This window comes from Pteronotus mesoamericanus, unplaced genomic scaffold, assembly GCF_021234165.1.
Source record: "Pteronotus mesoamericanus isolate MK-2021 breed Mesoamerican mustached bat unplaced genomic scaffold, CSHL_Meso_final contig_24, whole genome shotgun sequence".
In the NCBI taxonomy this organism is placed as follows: domain Eukaryota; kingdom Metazoa; phylum Chordata; class Mammalia; order Chiroptera; family Mormoopidae; genus Pteronotus; species Pteronotus mesoamericanus.
In genome coordinates, this window is record NW_026555100.1 from 5,889,401 (window position 1) to 5,914,138 (window position 24,738).

At 38.3% G+C, this 24,738-nt stretch overlaps 1 protein-coding gene across 1 annotated transcript in view; it reads left to right on the top strand.

Moving 5' to 3' along the window:
* Window positions 1–24,738, top strand: part of CFAP70 (cilia and flagella associated protein 70) — a 107,205-nt gene that overhangs the window by 75,187 nt on the left and 7,280 nt on the right. Inside the window, 6 exon segments of the mRNA XM_054572412.1 lie at window positions 5,634–5,792; window positions 6,521–6,642; window positions 8,055–8,207; window positions 8,697–8,858; window positions 13,831–13,920; window positions 21,998–22,099. Of these exon segments, the coding sequence (XP_054428387.1) occupies window positions 5,634–5,792; window positions 6,521–6,642; window positions 8,055–8,207; window positions 8,697–8,858; window positions 13,831–13,920; window positions 21,998–22,099 (788 nt within the window).

Consider the following 24,738-nt stretch of genomic DNA (forward strand, 5'->3'; position numbering starts at 1 on the left):
TTGTCTCTCTATCAGAGGACAGTGTCCCACCTGGCCCCCACTTTTCCTTAAACTGTCTTGTGTTGAGTCTTTGTGTTGTGTTGTCCTTTTCTCAATCTCCCGTCACCCCCTCTCAGGGACCACCACTCTGCGAGGCTCGCGGCACATCCGCATAGTTAGAATGGCTGTGTTACACAAAGCAATATGCAGACTTAATGCAATCCCCATCAAAATTCCAATGGCATTTTGAAAAAAGAAATACAGGGTCTGGCACAAATAATGCTGCTTTTTTATTACAAAATCATAAGTGTGTAATTCTGTAACATAACAGTATCACACTCAAGCTCATTGTATGACATTTTAGGTGAAATATTCAAATTAAAACTATAAATTATTACACCCATATTATTACCCTACCAAGCACACTCAAGCAGGCGTTACCCCTGCTGGACCCGGTAAAACAAACAAACAAAAGAATCATATTTTACAGAACCACAAAAGACCTGAATAACCAAAGCAATCCTGATAAAAAAAACAAGAACAAAACTGAGGCATCAGACTCCCTAACTTCAAATTATACTACAAAGGAACAGTAATAAAAATGGCATGATATTGGCAGAAAAACACACACACACAAACCAATGGAACAGAATTGAGAACCCAGAAATAAACCCATGTGTGTTTCGGCAAGTAATTTTTGACAAAGGAGCCAAAAATACACAGTGGAGAAATGAAAACCTCTTCAATAAATGGTCCTGGGAAAACTGGAAAGCTACATTCAAAAGAATGAACCTAGACTGCTATTTGTCACCACACACAAAAAATTAACTCCAAATGGATCAAAGTCCTAAATATAAGGCCTGAAATAATAAATTACATATAAGAAAACAGGGAGAATTTTATGAATTTGACCTCAAAGGCAAGGGAAATAAAAAGAAAAATAAATGAATAAGACTACATCAAACTAAAAATCTTCTGCACAGCAAAAGAAATCATCAGCAAAATAAAAAGGCAACCAACCAAATGGGAGATGATATTTGCAAAGAACACTTCTGATAAAGGGTTAATATTTAAAATATATAAAGAACTCACACTGAACAACAAAAACAAACAGTCCAATAAAAAAAATGAGCAGAGGACCTAAACAGACCCTTCTCCCAAGAAGATAGCCATACTTTTAAAATAAAGTTAAATATACATGTGCAGCAATTTGACTCCTAGGTATTTACCTAAGAGCAATGAAAACATGTCCTTACAAAGATTTATACACAAATGTTCATATCAGATTTATTTATAGCAGGCAAAAACCAGAAACAACCCAGTCACCTATAATAAGTAAATGGTTAAGACTTTCTTGTAGCCACAAAATGAAAAACACTCAGCAATAAAAATAAATTACTGATATAAACAATATGGATGAATCTCAAAATATTATGCTAAGTGAATGAGCCAGATGCAAAAGAGTACATACTGTATCATTTCATTTATGTTAAATTCTTAAAAAATCAAAACTAATCTATATTGACAGAAAGCAGATCAGTGATTGCCTTGTGCTGGGAGTTGGGAATTAACTGTAAAGAGCACAAAGGAGCTTTAGGGGGTGTTAAAATTCTTTTGTATATTGATTGTGATAGTGATTACATAAGTGTAGATTTTTATTAAAATGCATTGAAATATATTCTTAAAAGTTAACATTTTATCATATGTAAATTATACATCAGAAAAATGGAATATTAACAACTTTTTCATTAAAATCATCACTTGCCCTTTAATGATCAGCCTGTATAATTGAACCGCTTCGTAAAATACATGTTGGATTGCCTCCTACATTTCTGACAGTTTGTATTTCCTTTGTTAGCTTCTCTTTCTTGTCATACTCTTTAGACATAATTTCCCAATAATACAGTTTTACTTTCTAAGGGGCTACCTTCCCTAACAGTTTCCTTTTCATTACTGATAACTCTCAAATATCTACCTGTAACTCTGACATCCCCCTAGAAATCAGCAGCTGGATTATTCTCCTAGTGAATTCAACTCCTTATCTTCTAAATTAACTCTACATCCTGGCTTCTGGCCAAGATGGAGATGTAGGTAGATACACTTTGCCTCCTCGCACAACCAAAAGAAGGACAACAACAAATTTTTAAAAAACCAAACCAGAACTACCAGAAAATCAAACTACATGGAAGTCTGACAACCAAAGAGCTAAAGAAGAAATATTTATCCAGACTGGTAGGAGGGGTGGAGACAGGCAGCCAGGGTGGAGAGGACACATAGCAAGGCAGTAGCTGGAGGACCAGGCAGGAGAAGTGGCTGTCCTTTGTGTGCAAATAAACCAGGAGGAACAGCTGGGGAATGAGGCAGACCCTGCAATCCAGGGTTCCACTGGAGGAAAAGAAAGCCTAAAAACCTCTGGCTGTAAAAATATGTGGGGATTGCAGTGGCAGGAGAAACTCCCAGCCTCACAGGAAAGTCCCTTGGAGAGACCCATGGGGTCCTAGAATGTACACAAACCCACCTACCTGGGAATCAGCACCAGAAGGGCCCCATTTGCTTGTGGGTAGTGGGGAAGGGACTGAAAGCTGGCCAAGAGCTGATCAAGTGGCATTGTTCCCTCCCCCACACAGTGTTACAACACAATGATCTGGGTTGCCCCGCCCTGGAGAATACCTAAGGCTCTGCCCCTCCCAACATAGCAGGCATGCTGAGACAAAGAAATATGGCCCAAATGAAAGAACAGATCAAATCTCCAAAAATAGAAGAACTAAGTGAGGAACTGATAGGCACCCTATCAAATCACTATCACAGTTCAAAACACTGGTAATCTGGATCCTCTCACCGAATTGACTGAGTACGGTCACCAAATGGAGAAAAAAGTGAAGGCTACACAAAGTGAAAGAAAGAAAATTCTGCAGGGAACCAACAGTAAAGGGAAAGAAACTGGGACTCAAATCAATGATTTGGAGCAGAAGGACAAGATAAACATTCAACCAGAATAGAATGAAGAAACAAGAATTCAGAAAAAATGAGGAGAGGCTTAGGAGCCTCTGGGACAGCTTTAAACATTCCAACATCCGAATCATAGGGGTACCAGAAGGAGAAGAGAAAGAGAAAGATATTGAAAACTTATTTGAAAAAATAATGGAGAACTTCCCCAATCTACCAAGGAAACAGACTTCCAGAAGATCCAGGAAGCTCAAAGAGACCCAAAGAAGTTGGACCGAAGGAAGCACACACCAGGGCACATCCTATTTACATTACCCAAGATTAAAGATAAGGAGAAAATCTTAAAAGCAGCAAGATAAAAGGAGAGAGTTACCTACAAAGGAGTTCCCATAAGACTATCAACCAATTTCTCAAAAGAAACCTTTCAGGCAAGAAGGGGCTGGCAAGAAGTACTTAGAGTGATGAAAGACAGAGACCTACATCCAAGATTACTCTATCCAGCAAACGTATCATTTAGAAGGGAAGGGCATATAAAGTGCTTTCCAGATAAGGTGAAGTTAAAAGAGTTCATCATCAGCAAGCCCTTATTATATGAAATGTTAAAGGGACTTATCTAAGAAAAAGATAAACTATGAACAATAAAATGACAACTCACAACTATCAACAACTGTACCTTTAAAAAAAAAAACCCACAGAAGTAAACTAAGCAGACAACTAGAACAGGAACAGAATAATAGAAAGGAGATCAGAGGGAAGGAGGAGGGGGAAGAATGGGGGAAAAGGTAGTGAGAATAAGCAGCATAAATAGTAGGTACAACATGGGCAGGGGGAGGTTAAGAATAGTATAGGAAATAGAGAAGGTAAAGAACTTGTATGTACGATCCCTGGACATGAATTAAGGCGGGTAGAATTGCTGGGGGGAGGGAAAGTGGAGGGGAATAAAGGGGATAAAAAAATGGGACAACTGTAATAGCATAATCAATAACATATATTTTTTAAAAACCAATAAATAGATAAATACATAAATAAGTAAATAAAGAAATAAATCGACTCTCTGTCCTTACATTAGGCCTCCAAGCTCATTATCTTACACTGTTCCTCTTTCTTTTTTGCTTGACCTCCTCTATCCCTATATCAGTTTAATTCCCCAGATTTGTTGGTTTTCTTTCAAAATGCTCATTGCATCTTCCTTTATTTATTTTTTAAAAGATTTTATTTAGTGATTTTTAGAGAGAGGGAGAGAAACATCGATGTATGAGAGAAACAGAAACACCTGTCAGTTGTCTCTTGCCTGTCTCCATCTGGGGACCTGGCCCACAACCCAGACATGTGTCCTGACTGGGAATAAAACTGGTGACCCTTCAGTTTGCAGGACAACTCCCAGCTCACTGAGCCACTCCAGTCAGGGTGCGCCCTCCCTTTAGATTCCACTACTCTCCATTACCAAATGTCTCTACCATTGTCCCAGTGTTATCACAGACCTCTTTGCCTCCGTCCACATTTTTTTCTCCTTGCTACCTGGCACTGTTAGAGTAATTTTCATAAAATACCACTTTCATCCATCATTTTTCTGCTTAATACTCTTCATGGTAACCCTCTTCTTTGCCTACAGAAGAAAAATCCTAGCATTCAAATATCAATACAATGTAGCCCTAACCTAACTTTTCCTTAATTTTCTTTATGCAATCCTCAAAACCCAATAAAATAAATTAATACTTCCATGCTTTTGCCAGTGGCATGCCCCTAGCTCAAATGCCCCTTCCTTTCTATCTGTTCAGTATCTACCTATTTTTCAAAGCCATATCTTTTGCTCTAGCTGAGTGACCTCTTCTAGTTTGGAGCCAGCTGGCACTGCTCATTTCTCACCTGACATTGCTTTTTATTTTTATCCATCAGTGTTTGCTTGAGAGGCAGTAGGCATGTTTTAAGAGCTTCAGCAAGTTATTTAACTTCACTGTGATTCATTTAGTTTAAAAGAGCATAATAAATAAAATATGTGAAAAATCAGATTATGCATTAAAATCCTTAATATATTTGGCACAGAGTTTTGATCTAATACAGCTGCTTCTTCTTCTTCTTCTTCTTCTTCTTCTTCTTCTTCTTCTTCTTCTCCTCATTATTATTATTACTATCATTATTAAACACTGAGGTGATTACAAGTCCTGTTCTTTAGGGATTTTAATATAACCTAAAAATATATTAATCTTTTCATCTGGATTTTTGAGATTCTGAGTCTAGCAAGTAACTTGTATAATAGGTATCTGTTTGAGATGATCATGATTTAGGTTAGCAGCAGGAATTAACTAGGAGTTATTGTGGCAGAAGCTGTACTATCATTTTAACTTGTACTCTTTAACTTATATCAGAAATATAAAAAGTCTGAAAACAAGTCTGTCCGTGAAATATTTCAGGAATATGTTTTGTGCTTTGAAAATTGATTGTGTTTTATCTTTTGTAATAACTATTTAATATTTAATGTAGTAAGGGGCATTTCTATTTTATTTTATTTTTTTATTGTTCAAATACATTTGTCTCCACCTTCCTGCTACCACTTTCCCCTGCTCCCCTCCCCCACCTCCCTCCCTCAATCCTTTCTGACTTTGGCTTTGTCCATGGGTCCTTTATACAGGTTCCTGACTTAACCCTTCCCTTCCCTTCCCTTTCCCCCCTCCCTTCTTTTTTTTCTCATTAAAATTTAATCTATTTAGGGCCAGGAGCTCCATTATCCATTCTAGATGGACTTCTTGAAGAATCTCCCAAAACACAGTCGTATTCACAAGAACCACTTTTGTCTCTACCATCTCAGGATCCAACCATCAGTCAAAAACCATCCAACCTATTTGCCAAGGAGATACCAGCAAAAGGAGGTAATTAGGAATAAAGTTTCTAACATGGACAAAGCCAAAGTGGGGAAGCATTGAGGGAGGGAAATGGGGGAGGGGGGCAGGGGAAAGTGGCGGTGGGAAGGCAGAGCCAAATGTATTTGAACAAAAAAAATTAAAAATAAAAAGAGGGCTGTAAACAAACTAGACAAAGATGAAAACTCCTATGATTAACAAAATGGCAATTTTAACTTGTTTGAAGTTGATTGGTTTATCTGTCATTTTCTTAAGTGACTTCATGTGAGGCTAGGCTTTGAAATCCAAATTTAGTAATACAACTCTTTGTTTTATTTTTAAAAATTTATAAAAATTTATTTGAGCCAAACCTGATGACATGCTGGGAGGCAAGATTTCAAATATTCCAAACTCTTTCAATAAATAAGGATTTATATTTAGCTCAGGAAAGTAGGCAACTACAGACCTATGATTTTCTAACAATGATTCTTCTTGTGTTTCACATTCAGGAAAATCTGAATACTTTTAAAAATACGTTTATTTGGTTGTGATTTGCATTTGGAACCACTAATAGACTAATCTCAAGAACCTCTGAGATCTCCTCTTTTGGGACCATTGATATGGAACAACATATTGCTTTCCAGATTATAATCTACCATATGTTAGATTAGAATACTCTCCCTGCCACATTAGTGTATCTGAGCTTCATATGTTTTTTCCTTTACATCTAATTGTCTATTCTTTTAATGTATTTTCAGAAACATCAAAATGTCGAGATTCATCGACTTTTCTGCATCTTACCCCTCAGGGTGTTTCCCAAACTCCTACCACCATCTTTATGGAGACCATACGTTTTTTGATGAAAGTCAAAGCTATGCAGGTCAGATTATTTGGAAAAGAGCAAGTTATTGGAAAAATTTTAACGAACTACTTATTCTATTTGTAATGGTATCTTTTCAAGCTTAAGTGTGTTTGACACAGAAATCAAATAAGCTTTTGAGAGCACACTGTAAATCCAATGGGATGATCATCCAAGTATGAACCACTCTCTATAGAATGCATCAGAATGCAAGTCTGATATGGAATGCAAGTCTGCTCCCTGTAGAATATCAGCAGAGTAAATTCAGACTGAGTCTTATGTAAACAAATGTCACTTTATTATGGGAACTCATATTATGTGAGTGTTGAGGGTTTATAGGAGCCTAATCATACCCTTCTTCCCTTTCAGGTTCTGAACCAATTGGAACAGATACACAGTGCTAAGAGGGGGATAAAAATATTAATTTTTTTATTGGTAAAATGGGGCTGGAGATGTGACTGTTTCCAGATTGGACTTACCCATACTGTCACAGGTGTAACAGCTGGAGAATGGCAGCCTCCTCCCAGAGAAGAGCATCCTAGGAAGTCTGTCTACCACATGGAAAATAAGAAATATATCCATGAAGCAAGCATTAGGAGAGAGAGCAGGGCCAACTTGATCTTGCAATGTGCATGCTCCACTTGGTGTGTAAAAGCTCAAGAAAGGGCAAGAATGAGGAACTGGGTGGGAGGGGACCACATTAAACTTTCCCAAGAGAGAAACAGGCTCTCTGTCTCCCTGCCACCATGTCAAAGAGCCAGAATGCAGGGAACAGCTGCAGAGCCTCCCCCAGTATTTCCTAAGAAGGTGTAAGTGTCAGTGGAAGTTTCTAGATTATAGGCTGAGATAGGAACAGAGGGGAAAGAAAAGAAGGGTTCTTACTTCAATGAGCAAGTATATGTGACTTCATCAAATTTGCAGACCTTGTATAGTATTAAAAATAAAAAAGAGCTTTAAGTATAAAACTGATGAACATAACAAATGTTTGAGAGTATGTCAGAAACAGATGCACTGTTCCCAAGATCTTGAGTCTAGAATTTTAGGAAGAGGTTTTTGCCTTACTTTAAGTTTCCTTACTATTACAGCTGCCTAAAAATGTTACCTCATGTGAAAATGTAAATAAAGTGCCTATCTGCTGCATAACAAATACAGATTAAAATGTATTTAGTATGATGACCAGCAAGACCAGCATTGTGTAATAGTGCCAATTACTCACTTGGAAAAGTCTACATTTGGTGACTAAGTTAATAACTGGTAATGGCTCCACGATGTGCCGAACGCTTATAATTCACCTCTAGCCTTTTGAAGTTGATAATCACTTCATTCTATAGCATGTATTTATTATCAGAAACAGAATCTTCGACCATAAGGGCCATGGAACTGACACAGTGCAGCCATTTATGCGTTTCTTATAATCTGGTTTTTCCTTGCAGTATGTGCACAGAGTGCTTGCACATGAGCTGTTACGCTCTCCAGGAGGCCCCAGTTGTGAGTATTACTTGGTGCTGGCTCAGATACACCTTCTCAAGAAGGACTATGCTAAGGCAGAGGAACACCTTCAACAAGCAGCCCAGATGGACTATCTGGTAACAACTTCTGCTAAAGCCTCTTGAGTTTAGTTTGGAGAAGGGGTGAGCAGGCTTTCTTAAAGGTGGTAATGTCATATCTCAGACAGATTTCTGGTTACCAGAAGTGGGGGGTATCAGTTTTCAGTTAACTCATCTGTCTATTTCCTTCCATTTGTTGCTCTTAAGCAATCATAAGTTTTGCAGAGGGCAGAAAAAAAGACAAGGATAGTTCTTTAGCAGATAGTTAATCTATTTCAAATTTTCTGGACTTCTGTTTTTCTCATTGTGAACACTGTCATTGTTATCCTTCAATGTTTTTCTTAATATTTACCCCAAAGGCAAAAATGCAAGAATGCAAGAAAGAAATGAGAGGACAGACCTCTTTTTAATGGAGTGCTATTAGAAAAAGAGAGGAGACAATCTAAATTTAAATGTTAAACAAAGCTCATTAGTGTGCTTTAAAATACCACCTCATCCCAGGTACTACTTGTTCTTCACTTTTTTTAGAACCCTAATGTCTGGAGTTTGAAGGGCCATGTCTATTTTCTGAGTGGAAATCATGCTGAGGCCAAGGCATGCTATGAGAGAACTGTTAGTTTTGTAGTGGATGCTTCTGAGATGCACTTTGTCTACCTGCGACTGGGGCATATCTATCTGGAAGAGAAAGAGGTACGGGATAGAGGATGGGGAGTAACCATGTAAATCAGGTCATGGTCTGGACTCTGACTATAGTCAAGTATTAAAATCCATGTGGATTAAAAATAGTAATATGGTACTGGCACTTTTATATCAAAAGAAAAAGTGACTGGCCCAACATATGATAACCAGTAATTAATAGAAATAGGATTTAAATACAGGCCACATCATACCAGTCTGTGGTTTTAAGCATTATTATACTAAAAATTTATTAAGAACTCAATAAATTTTATTTTATATACAATTTTAGCTAATTTTCTTTATTAACAGTAGTAGGAATATCCTTAGCTTGCCCTAACTAATGGAATGTGTCATGGATTTCAAAATAAATTCTCCAAACTTCCTCCTGAACACAAAAGATTATATTTAATTCAGCTGAGGCTAACCCCATTTCACAGGGCACTCTGACCTGACTCTTTAGCAATTCCTCTCCATATTTTAGGAAATGTCCCAAAGCTTTCTAATGGAAACTTTCTCTTATGGAAAATTTCAAATACACATAAAGTAAACAGAATAGAAAGATGAACCAGCATGGACCTATCATCTCACTTCAACAATTATCAACATTCTCCCAAAGGCCTTTTGATTCCGTGCTCTTGTTTTGACTTTGTTCCTTGCCCCACCTCCCGGAACACCTAGTTTTCTTTATATTTAAAATAAAACAATGGCAACAAGAAGTTATGATGTCTTATAATTTAAGTAGGAAAGCTCACATAGGATTGAAAGAGAAAAATTACAGTGAAGTAAATAATAAAAAGCTTTCCAATGTCAGTGCAAACTTCATCTTCACAGAGCTGCTGACTTATGCAGTCACTAGGCAAAGTGTTCAGAGGCTATTTGCTGTGGCTCAGCTATAGTTTCATCTCTCACATGGAAGATACAAGACAAGAAGTAGTCCTTTGAGGCTTACTACTTTTTATTTTTTTTAGTTTTAGTTTTCCTAAATGTCTCCTGTGCTCCTGAAGGCTTCTAAGGTGTTTTACAAGGGAACAGACTCTCAGCATAATGAGTTTCTATCAAGTATATTCCTTAGTTCACATGATCTGTATGTCACCCTACCACATGATGTCACTTTTAAGTGAAAAGAGGTAATCTGTAAAGTCTAGGTGGAATTCAAATAATCACTGTGATCACCTAGAACATTTTGTGTAATCCTTTGCCTTAACTCTTAAAGAGACTATAAATGTCTTTGGAACTGCTTTCACATCAAAATCTTCCCTTTAATTTATTCTGACCTTCTCCTCTCACAAGTCTTCTTGCAATAGCTTCCTGAAAATAGACATAAAATATAATTCAAGTCCAGAATTGCCAACACAATATTGAAAGAAGAAAAAAAGTGGAGGACTGACCCCCTATGCAACTACAAGACTCACTATAAACTACAACAGTAATCAAGACAATGTGGTATGGGTGAAATAATAGGCAAATAGATCAATGGAATAGAATAGAGAGCCCAGAAATAGACCCACATGAATATAGTCAACTGATCTTTGACAAAGGAGCAAAGGCAATACAGTGGAGCAAAGAAAATCTTTTCAATGAATGGTGGTGGAACAACTGGACATCCATATGCAAAAAAAAAAAAAAAAAAGGAATCTAGACACAGACCTTACACTTTAAAAAATTAACTTAAAATGGATCATAGCATTAAATGTAATATGCAAAACTATAAAACTCCTAGAAGATAATATAGAAGAAAACCTATATGACATTGGGAATGGTGCTGACAACAAAGCCATGATCCATGAAAGAAAGAATTAATATTAGACTTAATTTAAATGAAAATCTTATGTTCTGCAAAAGACAATGTAAAGAGAATAAGAAGACAAACCACAAACTGTGAGAAAATACTTGCAAAATACATATCTGATAAAGGACTGTTATCTGGCAATTAGAACTTTTGGCCACAGTGGAGGTATAGGTAGATACACTTTGCCTCCTCGCACAACCAAAAGAAGGACAACAAATTTAAAAACAAAAAATAACCAGAACTGCCAGAAAATCAAACTGCATGGAAGTTTGACAACCAAGGAGTTAAAGAAGAAACATCCAAGCCAGAAGGAGGTATAGACATGGGCAGCCAGGGAAGAGAGGGCATTTCTCAAGGTGGCAGCTGGAGGCCTGGATGGGTGAAGAGCCAGCTGGTGGTTTGGGCAGTCCCACATTTGCATGCAGAGACTGGGAAGAACAGCTGGAGAGTGAGACAGAACACACAATCCAGGGTTCTGGTGCAGGAAAAGCCTCAAAACCTCTGGAGGTAAAACCCTGTGGGGGTTGTGGCCACAGGAGAAACTCCCAGCCTCACAGGAGAGTCCAATGGAGAGACCCATGTGGTCCTAGAATGTACACAAACCCACCGACCTGGGAATCAGTACCATAAGGGTCCCATTTTCTTGTGGGTAGCAAGGGAAGTGACTGAAAGCTGGCCAAGAGCTGATCAAGTGGCCTTGTTCCCTCTCTGACCACCCCCAGGCCCACACACAGCGTCATAACACAGCGACCTGGGTTGTCCCACCCTGGGGAATACTTAAGACTCTGCCCCTCCCAATGTAACAGGCATGCTGAGACAAAGAAATATGGCCCAAATGAAAGAACAGATCAAAGCTCCAAAAATAGAACTAAGTGATGAACAGGTAGCCAACCTATCAGATGCACAGTTCAAAACACTGGTAATCAGGATACTCACAGAATTGGTTGAGTACGGTTGCAAAATGGAGGAAAAAGTGAAACCTCTGCAAAGTGAAATAAATAAAAATATACAGGGAACCACCAATAAAGGGAAAGAAACCGGGACTCAAATCAACAATTTGGAGCAGAAGGAAGAGATAAGCATTCAACCAGAGCAGGTATGAAGAAACAAGAATTCAGAAAAAATGAGGAGAGGCTTAGGAACCTCTGGGACAACTTTAAACATTCCAACATCCGAATCATAGGGGTGCCAGAAGGAGAAGAGGAAGAGCAAGAAATTGAAAACTTATTTGAAAAAATAATGGAGAACTTCTCCAATCTGGTGAAGGAAACAGGCTTCCAGAAGATCCAGGAAGCTCAGAGAGTCCCAAAGAAGTTGGACTGAAGGAAGCACACACCAAGGTACATGCTATTTACATTACCCAAGATTAAAGATAAGGAGAGAATCTTAAAAGCAGCAAGAGAAAAGGAAACAGTTACCTCCAAAGGAGTTTCCGTAAGAGTATCAACCAATTTTTCAAAAGAAACCATTCAGGCAAGAAGGGAGTGGCAAGAAGCATTCAAAGTCATGAAAGACGTGGACCTGCATCCAAGATTACTCTATCCAAGAAATCTATCATTTAGAATGGAAGGGCAGATAAAGTGCTTCCCAGATGAGGTAAAGATAAATGAGTTCATCATCACCAAGCTCTTATTATATGAAATGTTAAAGGGACTTATCTAATAAAAAGATCAAAACTATAAACAGTAAAATGACAACAAACTCACAACCATTAACAACTGAAAAAAGAAATAAACACAAATAAACTAAGCAAACAACTAGAACAGGAACAGAATCGCAGAAATGGAGATCAGAGGGAAGGTGGAAGGGGAAGAATGGGGGAAAAGGTACCGGGAATAAGCAGCATAATAGTGGGTACAAAATGGACAGGGGGAGGTTAAGAATAGTATAGGAAATAGGGAAGGCAAAAAACTTTTATGTACGACCCATGGACATGAACTAAGCAGGGAGGGAATGCTGGGGTGAGGGGCAGTGGAGGGGAATAAAGAGGAGAAAATAAAAATGGGACAACTGTAGTAGCATAATCAAGAAAATATATAATTTTTAAAAAACTGTTACCAAAATATACAAAGAACTCTTGAAACTCGACAATAAGAAAACAGTCTGATTTTAAAATGAGTCAAACACTTTAACTGATACCTCACCAAAGAAGATATATAAATGGCAAATAAATGTATGAAAAGATTCTCCACATGATATGCCATCATGGAAATACAAATTAGAACAACAATGAGATACCACTATACATCAAAATGTGGCCAAACTCTAGAACACTGACAATATCAAGTACTTATAAGGATGCGGAACAACAGGAACTCTTATTTATTGCTAGTGGGAACGCAAAATGGTAGAGCCACTTTGGATGACAGTTTGGTGATATCTTACAGAACTAAAATTATTTGTACCATTCCATGCAGTGATTGTGCTCCTTAACATTTACTCAAAGGAACTGAGAACTTAGAGCCACACAAAAATGTCCACACACAGATTTATAGTGGCTTGATTCATAATGGCCAAAACTTGAAGTAACCAAGAATGTCCTTCAGTAGGTGAATGGATAGATAGTTTGTGGTATATCCAGGCAATGGAATATTACTCTGAGCTAAAAGGAAATAAGCTATCGGGCCATGAAAACATACAAAGGAACCTTAAATACATACTACTAAGTGAAAGAAGCCAATCTGAGAGGTCTACATACTGCATGATTCTAGCTGTATAACATTCTGAAAAAAGGCAAAACTATGGAGACAGTAAAAAGATCCGTGGTTTCCTGGGGTTGGTGAAAGGGAGTGATGAATAGGTGGAGAACAGAGAATTTTTAGGGCAGGAAAATTGCTCTGGTGAAGAACACCTGTCATTACACATTTGTTCAAAGCCATAGACTCTGGACTTTGGATGGTGATGGACTGTCGGTGTTGATTTATCAGTTATAACAAATGTACCCCTCTGGCGGGGGAGGCTATGCATGTGTGGGGGCAGGAGGTATATGGGAAATCTTTGAACTTTACTCTCAATTTTTCTGTAAATCTAAAACTCCCCCCCCCAATTAAGTTTTAAGAAAAGCACATAATTCAAGAACTCACCTTAAGTTGATCTGGAATGCAACTGCAGAAGTGCCATGATTATCTTAGTAACACAGTGTTTGGAGCCTCCGAAAGAACAATGTCTTAGTGGTGTGTTTTTTTTTTCTTACAGTATGAAAAAGCAAAGAAAACCTACCTGCAAGCCTGTAAGAGATCACCTTCATGCCTTACTTGGCTAGGCCTGGGAATTGCCTGTTATCGGGTAAGAGGACAAGGGCTTGACACTAGCCTGTGCGTACAGCTGACGTTGGTTCCTGGATCTTCCAAGCACCCTGGCAGTTTGGGATGACAGTGAAATAGCAACCAGGGCAGTTTTCTCTAATGAGAAATTGCTCTTCCAAGTTGTTTAGTAAACTGAAGTTGAATCTGAAGTAGAAAGATAAAACGTTCTTTAAAACTCCTGCCAAAACCCGAACCAGGAAGACACATCATAAAAAATTTCCTGTTATTTGATACAGAAGCTCAAAATTTTAAAATGCTATCTGTAAATGAAAAAATGATATGGGATATGAAAATGTGCTCAATTAAATTAAAGAAATTGATTGATATTTATTAAGCTCTATGGCCTCTTTATATTCAGGAGGAGCTGCAACAGCTTCTGGTAGACCTTTTGTTCTACCGCCCCTGAAAACTCCCTGGTTACCCTCCCTTTCCTCTATCCTTTGAAAGAGGCATGCATCCTGCTGTTCTTGTCTAATTTTTTTCACATATATTCTTGATTCTATCCATCTCTTTTTTCTCCCAATGCCTTATTCTCTTAATTTTTTCTCTCTCCATGATTTAAAAATTTTAACTTTCCTTCTCAGTCAGCTCTTTACCCCTACTTTCCCCCTCCTTATTAAACAACAATGATAATGACAACCGTCCGGTTTGTTAACCTTTGAACCAAAAGAGTTGTCTACATTTCTTGTCTCCTTTTCTTCATTGCTGCTTTTAAACCATAAAGAAAATATATGTTCATGATAGAAAATGTGTAAGATGCAAAATATGAAGGAAACATAAAAGTATCCATAATCTCACCACTCGGTGATGACCACTGTTAACATCTGAGTACATTTTTCTCCAGTCTCTCTCCATACATATATGAAAGCAATTGTAAATATATACTTACTGCTGAAACAAGGTGATCATGTAATTTATCATACAAACCAAGATGCTTCTGAGAATGAAAAGAGTGCTATTAATAATTACAGTGGGACACAGATACTGTCCAGGCCAATCAGGGCATACGATCACTAACACATAAGCCATGTGTCCTCTGCTCCACTTTCCCAGAAAGGATGTAAAACATTTGTAGCTGTTAGAAACCTGGTAATACTGTTGAAAGCACAAGAAACTATTCAGAGAAGTCATGTATCTATTTGTTTTGAACAGTGTTAAAAATAGTTTTGTTGAGCTATAAACTAGAAAAAAAAAGAGAGAAGAATAAAAACTTCATTTAAGTCCTACTGTTAAAATGTCCAGTTAATCTCTGGCCCCCATCAATGTTTTAGTTAAACTATACTAATGTATGGATATACCATAATGTATTTTACCAATCACTTATTATTGGACATGTTGTTAGTTTCTACAATTATACTATTTATTAATAAAGCTAAAATAAACATTGTTGGACATTAATATCTCTGTTTAATTTTCATTATTTCCTCAGGATACGTTCTAAGAGAATGTAGAAAATGTTAAAGTATTTAAATTGTAGTGCCATGTTGGCCTCTAGAGAAGGTGTATACTGACTTATGCTTCTCCCGAAGGTTATGAGTCATTTTACTGTTACCTCATCAATAAAGAGCATTATCATTTGCCAGGTTGATAGGTATCTTTTAAAATTTTTCTATATGTGTTTTATACATATCTTTTTAAAATGTTTTTATTTTTCAATTACAGTTAACAAACAATATTTTATATTAGTTTCAGGTGTACAACATAGTTATTAGACATTTACATAATTTATGACGAGGTCACTCCAATGAATCTAGTATCCATCTGACACTATACATAGTTGTTACAATATTATTGATTGTGCTCCCTATGCTACACTTTTATCCCCATGACTATTTTGTAACTACCAATTTGTACTTTTAAAATCCCTTTCCCCTTTTCACCCATTCCCTGCCCCCTCCCATCTGGCAACCATAAAAATGTTCTCTATATCTATGAGTGCCAACCATGTGCCCCGACTGAGAATCAAACCAGCAACCCTTTGGTTCACAGGCTGGCACTCAATTCACTGAACCACATCAGTCAGGGCTCATTTATTTTGTTTTTTAGATGACACATAAGAGTTAATTCATATGGTGTCTATATTTCTCTGTCTGGTTTATTCACTTAGCATAATACCTTCTTGATACATTCATGTTGTCCCAGATGCCAAGGTTTCATTCTTTTTTATGGCTGAGTAATATTTCATTGTATGTATGTACCAATTCTTCTTTATCCATTCATCTATTGATGGATATTTAGGTTGCTTTCACATCCTGGCTATTATAAATAATGCTGCAAAGAATATATATGCATATATTCTTTCAAATTAGTGTTTTGAGTTTCTTTGAATAAATGCCCAGAAGTAGCTCTGGCTGGTGTGGCCCAGTGGATTGAGTGCTAGCCTATAAAACAAAGGGTCACTGGTAGGATTCCCAGTCAGGGCACATGTCTGGGTTGTGGGCCTGGTCCCTGGCTGGGGGCATGTGAGAGGCAACCACACATTGAAGCTTCTCTCCCTCACTTTCTCCCTCCCTTCACCTTTCTCTAAAAACAAACAAATAAATTTTTTTTAATTTTTTTAATTTATTTTTTCAAATACATTTGTCTCTGCCTACCCCCCACCACTTTCCTTTGCCCCCTCCCTCTTTCCCTCCCTCAGCTCTTCCCCTTTGGTTTTGTCCATGAGTCCTTGCTATAAATAAATCTTTTTAAAAAATTAAAATAAAATGCCCGGAAGTAGAATTAGTGGTTCCTTCTTTGTCTCTTGTTATAGCCTTTGTTTTAAAGTTTATTTTGCATGGTATAAGTATCGCTACCCCAGCTTTTCTTTTTTGTTTTCATTTTAATAAAATATCATTTTCCATCCCTTCGCTGTTGGCCTCTGTATGTCTTTTGAGTTGAACTAAGTTCTCTTGTAGACAGCAGATAGGAGGGTCTTGTTTTCTTACCCATTCAGCCACCATGTCTTTTTATTAAAGCATTTAATCCACTTACATTTTTAAAAAATAATTGTTGATAGGTATATAGTTATTGCCATTTTGTTATTCATATTTTTAAACTTTGTTTTTCTTCTTAAATAAGTTCCTTTAATATTTTGTGTCATACTGGTTTGGTGGTGATGAATTCCTTTAGCTTTTTCCTTGTTCTTCATCTGTCCTTTGATTTTAAATAACTTTTGCTCTTTTCATGACTTTGAATATTCCATGGCAGTCCCTTCTGGCCTGCAAAGTGTTTGTTGAGCAATCAGCTGACAGTTTTATGGGAACTCCTTTGTAGGTATCCAACTGCTTTTCTCTTGCTCCTTTTAAGATTCTCTCTTTGTCTGTCTTTAGCATCTTAATTATTATGTGTGTTGGTATGGGCCTCTTTGGGTTCATCTTGTTTGGGATTCTCTGTGCTTCCTGGACTTACAGATCTATTTCCTTCTCTAGGTTAGTTACGTTTTCCATCACTATTTCTTAAAATAGGTTTTTAATTCCTTGATCTCTCTCTTCTCCTTCTCGTACTCCTATGATGCAAATGTTGGTATGCTTGATGTTGTTTCAGAGACCACTTAAACTATCCTCATTTTTTTGTTTCTTTTTTTCTTTTTTAAAAATGCTTTGAATTTATTGGGGTGACATTGTTTCATAAAATTATATAGGTTTCAAGTGTACAATTCTATAATACATCATCTGTATGTTGTAGTGTGTTCACCCCCCAAAGTCAAGTCTTCTTCTGTTGCTGTTTATCTCCCCCTTTACTCTCTTCTACCTTCCCCCACCCCACTTTCCCCTGCCATTGTCTGTGTCTATGAGGTTTTGTTGTTGTTCTTCTTTTTTTTTTTTCTTTTTGCTTAAGCTCTTCACCTATTTCACCCCTCACCTCTGATAGCTGTCAGTCTGTTCTTTGTATCTGTGAGTCTGTTTCTATTTTGTTTGTTTATTTTGTTCATTAGATTCTAACCCCATTTTTTAAGTTATTTTTTCTTTTTGCTGTTTTTACTGGGTGTTTTCTGATACTTTACTTTCCAGATCACTGATTCTATCCTCTGGTTTGCCCACTCTACTATTGATTCCCTTTAGTGTAGTCTTCATTTCAGTTATTGTAGTCTTCATTTCTGACTAGTTCTTTTTTATGGCTTCTATCTCAATTTCTGTTTCCTATCTCTTTGTTGAAGTTCTCGATGGTATCATTGAGCATCCTTATAAGCAGTGTTTTGAACTCTGCATCTGATAGATTGCTTGTTCTCATTTTGGCTATCTCACTGTTTGTTTCTGTGCAGTAGCTGGTACATCTCCTGGTCTTGGTAAAGTGGTCTTATGTTGTTAGGATCTGATAGTACAGTCTCCCTGGTTACCTAAGCAAGTGCCCCAGGTGTGTCCCTTGTGTGGGTTGTTTGTGCCCTGTTACTATAGTTGATATTTGATTGTTGTTGTCACATCAATATGAGGATTGACCCTCAGGCTGATTGGTTTGAGGACTCTCTGTGACTACAGTGGAGGAGCTTTTGTGCAGTGGCTGACCCTACAGAGCAGGATTTGATTTAGTGAGGATTTTGTGCCTGCTAAGTCTGCCGTTTTGGTGTGCCATTTGTGAAGGTGGTTCGTTTGTGCTCTGTTGTGGTCTGAATCTGGCCACCAGATGTGTTGGTTCTGGAGCCTCTTGGGAAGGGCTCTGGTGCAGGCCAAGTTCAGCTGCTGCCTGTGTCTGGCCCAGGGCCTCTTAGTGTGAGCTACAAATTGATCTGTAAATGGTTGCCTCTTGTGCCGGGCTTTGAAGTACCTTGGGAGATACTAAGCTGTGACCTGAGGCTGGCTGCTGAGGCCAGATGCTGCTTGTTTGGGGTTTGCAAACGTTTGAGAGATTTTAGGAATGTCTACAGCATGAGCCAAGACATGCCATTTGTATAGAAAAGTCCCTGGGAGAGGTTTGAGTGAGCTGAAAAGTGGGTTGGGTGGAGGTCTTAGGAAATCACCAGGGTAGTTGTGAAGCCTTTTAGCTAGATTTATGGAGACTCAGATATGGTGCCCACCTGTGCATGCAGACAGGGTCAGGGGAGGGCTCAACAAAGGAACAATGGTCTCTGCCAGCACTTCTGTATGGGAGAAATCTGCCCCTCCAGCCCTTGCTCTGAAGCCAGAGAGTCCCTCCCTATATGTTCCTGGTGCCTTTAAAGCTACTACCCCAGTGCTGGAGCTCAGAGTTATCAAGCCTAGGTTCATGCATTGGCCCTTTAAGAGGAATACCTGGGACTTTAGAAGCACTCAGTCTCACTCAGCCACAATCGCTGCTGGTATTCACAGCCAGAAGTTATGGGGACTTCTCTTGCCTTCACTGGGACCTTGGGCTGGGGAGCTTGACATGGGGTTGGATATTTTGCTCTTCAGGGAAGACCTCTACAGGAGATATCCCTTCCCATTTTTAACTGCCACACATGGGTAGGGGACCAGCCCGGTCTGCATCTCCACCCCTCCCACCAGTCTTGATGTGTCTTCTTTGATACACCCTTAGTTATAGGACTACTTTTAGCTAGACTTCAGGTGATTCTCAATGGTGATTGTTCTGTAGTTCAGTTGTAATTTTGATGTGGTTGTGGGAGGAGGTATGCACAGCATTACTTACTCTATCATTGTGACTAGAAGATCAATAAGTAACTGTTTTGCATTTTTATCAGTAAGGAGGTTGAAATCATGTGATACACATATTTCTTCACTTGTGAATTATCTGTTCATTTCCCAGGTTCCATTTATCCTTCACATCATTGCAGTTAGGTGTATACCCATTACCACTTTGCTGAAACTTATCTGACAGAATTACTAATTACTAATTGCCAAATGCAATAGACACTTAGATGAAGTCTTTATGGCACTTAACCCTGTTGACTACTTCCTGTTGAAGCCTTCTCTTCCCTTGACTTTCACAGTACTGCATTCACAGTGTTTCTCTGCTTTTCTCTCTGATGTCTCATTTTCAGCCTTTTTCACTGGCTTCCAGTCTTTTACCCACCATAATTGTTGGATCTACTGCAGTGTTCTTAGCTGCCACTTGCACCCTTATGAATCCTAAACCTTCAGTTCATAACACTTTTCAACTTCTGGCCCTTATTTCTAACAGTATAATGGACAGCTCCATTGATGGTTTCCTAGACATCTCAAAATATACATATCCAAAATATAATCCAATTTATCTCTGAACAATTCTCACATTCCTTAAACATATACCTTCTCCTATATTCCCTGTGTTGGTGAATGTGACTATAATAAACCCAGTCGACCATGCAAAAAACCAAGAAGCTGTCCTAGTCTACTTCTATTCGTTTTAATATAGCCATGAAATAGCCTATTAACTTGGTCTCTTAAACATCTGTTAAGTCTATTGTCTCCTCTTCATACCTATTTTTACTGCTCTAATTCAAGCCTCATCCCTCCTTTATCTGCTAGGGTACTTTCCAGTCTGCCCTCAATTCATCTCCCATATTGTTATCACAGAGGTCTTTAAAATATAGAAATATCATGTTATTCCCCTACTTAAACCATTTAATGGCTTCCCCTTGTTTCACAATAAAATTCAGATTCCTTGAATAAACATACAGGGTGGGGCAAAAGTAGGTGTATAATTGTGAGTATGTGAAATAGTTTATTCTTGCAATTATTGTATTATTTTCCATATGAACAACTGTAAACCTGCTTTTTCCCTACCCTACATATGATCTAGTCTCTGCCAAACTCTTTGGTCTTTTCTCTCTCTTTCTTTCTCTTTCTCCCTCTCTCTCTCTCTCCCCCCCTCTCCCTATCCCACATTCCCTCCCTCCCTCCCTCTCCCCAGCCACATAGGCATACTTAAGAGTTTTCTGAGCATGCCATGCTACTTTATTCATTTATATACAATACCCCTTTTACCTGGAATGCCTTTCTTCACGTTGTACAGCTAACAAACTCCTATTTATCTTTCAAGATTTACTTCAGCAATGTTTCTTCTCAAAGTGCTCTTTAATCTCAGGTTAGAATTATTACTATTTTCCTTTGTCCCTACACTAGACTCTCTCTCTCTCTCTCTACACACACACACACACACACACACACACACTTTTGTTATAGAAATGTTTATTTTGTATTGGAACCATTTATGTGTTTTTTTCCCCTTTTCTTTCTTAACATATCTGTCAGTGAACTCTTTGAGGACAGGACTTTTATTTTCTCTTTTTCTCCCCAGTATCTATCGTATTACCTGACAAAGAATCCTTAGCACATATATACTGATTGAATAATGAATCAATATCTCAAGACATTTAAAGTGTAGGTCAAGATATGGGCTTTGCTGAAAAGTCATTCTTCATATTGTCTTGGGCCTAGAAATCCATTATTTTCTAAAGTAGAAAAAATGAAGAGCTACTTTATTGGGGAAAGAAGTGCTTTATTATTTTTTTTCTTAGGTTGCCTTTTGGAGATTTTACAAAGCAAACTCACAGTTTCAGAAAGCAGCAATGATATCCACATAACCAGAGCTCAGGAAGCACCCTAGAGTCACTGCATATTGTATTGATTGCTCAAGATTGAATTGTTAATAACTAATTTTAGGGGGAAGGGAGCTTTCTGAATGATAGTATTTTGAGAGGATAGTAGGAATTTTACCTTAAGACAGGGATGCAGAATTTAAAGGAAAAAACTACAAATGTATCTGATAGCCCGCTGCATATGGGGAAATCACTGAATGATGCGTGCATGACAGGAAATACTTCGGGTTTTACAGCCCTGGCACCTGGAGCTCCATGGTTCATGGATGCCGTGCTGGGACTGCTGTGGAGGAAAGAAGGAAGAAAAGGGTATATATATTGAGAGCCTAAAAAGCAAGTCTCCAGATTCCCCTATGTGGATTTTAAGCGGAAATGTTTTACTTTTATCTGATTTATACATTGGGCTGCCACATAGGACTTTGTTTGAAGAAAGAGTTCTGTTGCTGAAAAAAAAAGTTAAAAGCTATTGGTATAGGTCATGTACAGCAATGTTATTTGGACAGAATATTTTCAGCTAAGCTGACTCCAGCTGGTTTACGTGAAAACTGCATTGACTTAACTCACATGTCTTCTTTCTGGCAAGCTGGAGGAGATCACCGAGGCAGGGGATGCTCTCTCTGAAGCCAATGCATTGAACAACTACAATGCTGAAGTGTGGGCATATCTGGCTCTGGTCAGCCTGAAAGTGAGTGTTTACTATCCTTACACAATTCTCTCTTAGAACAAAGCAATGAGGAACTAAGTAAAGCAAGAGATAGCAGGATGGCCATTAATGCATGACAGCTGAGGTTTGCTCAGCTTCAGACTGGGCCATTATATAAATGAAGGAGGGTCAAGTATGGGAAGCCTCTGCTTGAAATGTGCATAAAAAGTATACACTCAAGTATGTTTTTCTGGAAAGGAGATTATAAAAATGGAAGTGAGCCATTGGGGCTTGGTGGGCATGGGTGAGCAGGAGAGGGGGGGCCAGGGCTGACTCCTGGCCAAGGGTTATGGGTGGGTTCGGCTCCTTGCAGCACCTTTGGGCTACTCCCCTGCGGGGATCAGAGCCTGGCCCAGGGTTGGGGTTAGGAACGCTGAGTGGGAGCTGTGCAAGGGCAGTGACTGACAGTACAGTGGCCAGCAGATTAGACTTGGGGCCGTGAGCCGTTCTCCTTTCCTCCCGGGCACCCCTCCCCACCTGCCTGTGTTCTCACGTTCAGGAGCTCAGACCTGGGGCTATGGTAAGCATTACTTGCATAATCATTCCAGTTATGCTCTGGATCTACAAAAAACTCCTTGAGCCATATGTACACTTTCTGATTTCCCCCTTTGTGATTAATGTATGGCTTAGAAAAGCTATATTGGAGTCCAATAATAAAAATAAAGGCAAAGTAGGCTATAAGGGATTACCAACAAAAGAACCAACAGATACCTCTGATATACTAAAACTATTTACTCAAAAGTCCCATTGTTTATAAAATGAACCCGATACTATGAAACATCTTTGTAATTGTCCCTTTTTTAAATGTGAGACCAGAATTTGGGATAGATAGTTTAGCTATTTACCTGATACTAAACAGGAAATACATGGCATTTTTATTTAAAATGTATTTAGTTATCTCTAACAACCTCATTTCTGAGTTCATTTCTCATTAATGTAGTTTTCATTTCAAAAATAAGTAATTTTTAAAAAACGGAAGTGATATTATATCAGAATGTAAACAAAGTCAATGACCAGTGAAGGAGTGTCCTACCAGTCTTTCTGAATTGTTCCTTCCTGTTGAATTGCTGGCTGAGGGTGCTTATCCCTAATATATATGGGCAATTAGGTGGCGGTATTGTGGGAGTTTGTGATACCTGCTTTACCTGTAGAAAATAACTGTCCCCAAATTAGATAACTTACTTAAATAACTTGCACATCAGTCTAAAATCAAGTTGGGAATAATGATTATCATGATTATAAGAGAAATGAACAAAATAAATATTACTGGGCTTACTTTTCCTGGATATCAATATGAGAAATACCTCATCCTTGCCCCAGCTCTGTCACAACCAGCTGTGGGATCCTGAGCAAGTCACTTAGACTTGCTGGGCCTCAGTTTCTTCATCTTTAAACTAAAAGTGTCCAAATGAAAGATTTTAATACAGTTCCCCCAGAAACTGATAGATTTGAATAGAATAATTAACAAGGATGAGCTCAAACAACATAAAACTCTGCTTTTAACAGAGAATACATATACTTTTCAAGTGCAAATGAATTATTCATATGCTAGACCATAAAGACAGATTCAACAAATACATGTAGATCACACTGCAGTAAAATTATAAATCAACAACTACAAGATAGGCCAAAAACCTCACACATTTGTAAACTTAAAAACATGATTGTAATTAATTCATTAGTCAAAGAGTAAATCATGATAATTTCTTATGGTAGGTAGAATTCTGAAGATGACCTCTTAAGATTATTTCATCAAGTACTAATAATATAGGTACTGCTGTGAAGGGAAGTCAGAGAGATTCAAAGAATGAGAACAATTAAACGCACAACTGTTGGCTTAAAGAGGGAAAGGGACCACGTGCTGAGGAAAGCGGTTGGCCTCCGGAAGCTGAAAGCACTCCATACTCCCAGGGAGCAAGGAAATGGGGACCTCTGTCCTACAAGTTCAAGAAACTGAATTCTGCCAACAACCTGAATAAGCTTGGAGGTAGATCCAGATAAGAATCCAGCCCACTGACACCTTGATTTTGGCCTTTTGAGGCCCTAAGCAGAGAATCAGTCAAGCCATGTCAGACTTCTGACCAGTTGAAATTATGCGATGATAAATGAGTATTGTTTTAAGCCATTAAATTTGTGGTAATTTGTTACACAGCAGTAAAGAACTAATACAGGCCTTTCAATAGATTTTTATAATAATGGCCCCCATTTAATTATGCTTTTATGTGCAGGAGCTCCAAGCCAGGGAGCTGCTTAAGTGTTTGTGATATTCTGAAAAAACCACCCAGAGGACCAATAGTGTGAACATGCCATTTATTACATTATAGGGGAGTACACCAATGGCAGTGGATTGGTGTGAAAGTGAGTGAGGCCTGCCTGCAACCTTGGTGCTACTTACAGGGTTAGGGTGGGAGCAGTGTCAGCAGGGAGAGGGCCATGGTAGTGTGTGAAAGTCTTACAGGGTTGTGATAAACATAGGAGTCTTGAGACACAGGGGCCTTGAGAAGCTGTTTTCCTCATCCCTATGGCATCTGGCTAGGCAGGCATCTACTCTCTGAGGTGGAGGGGCCATGTCCTGAGTTACCCTGCAGCACCTTTTGCAATGTGATGTTGTCACTCCTACC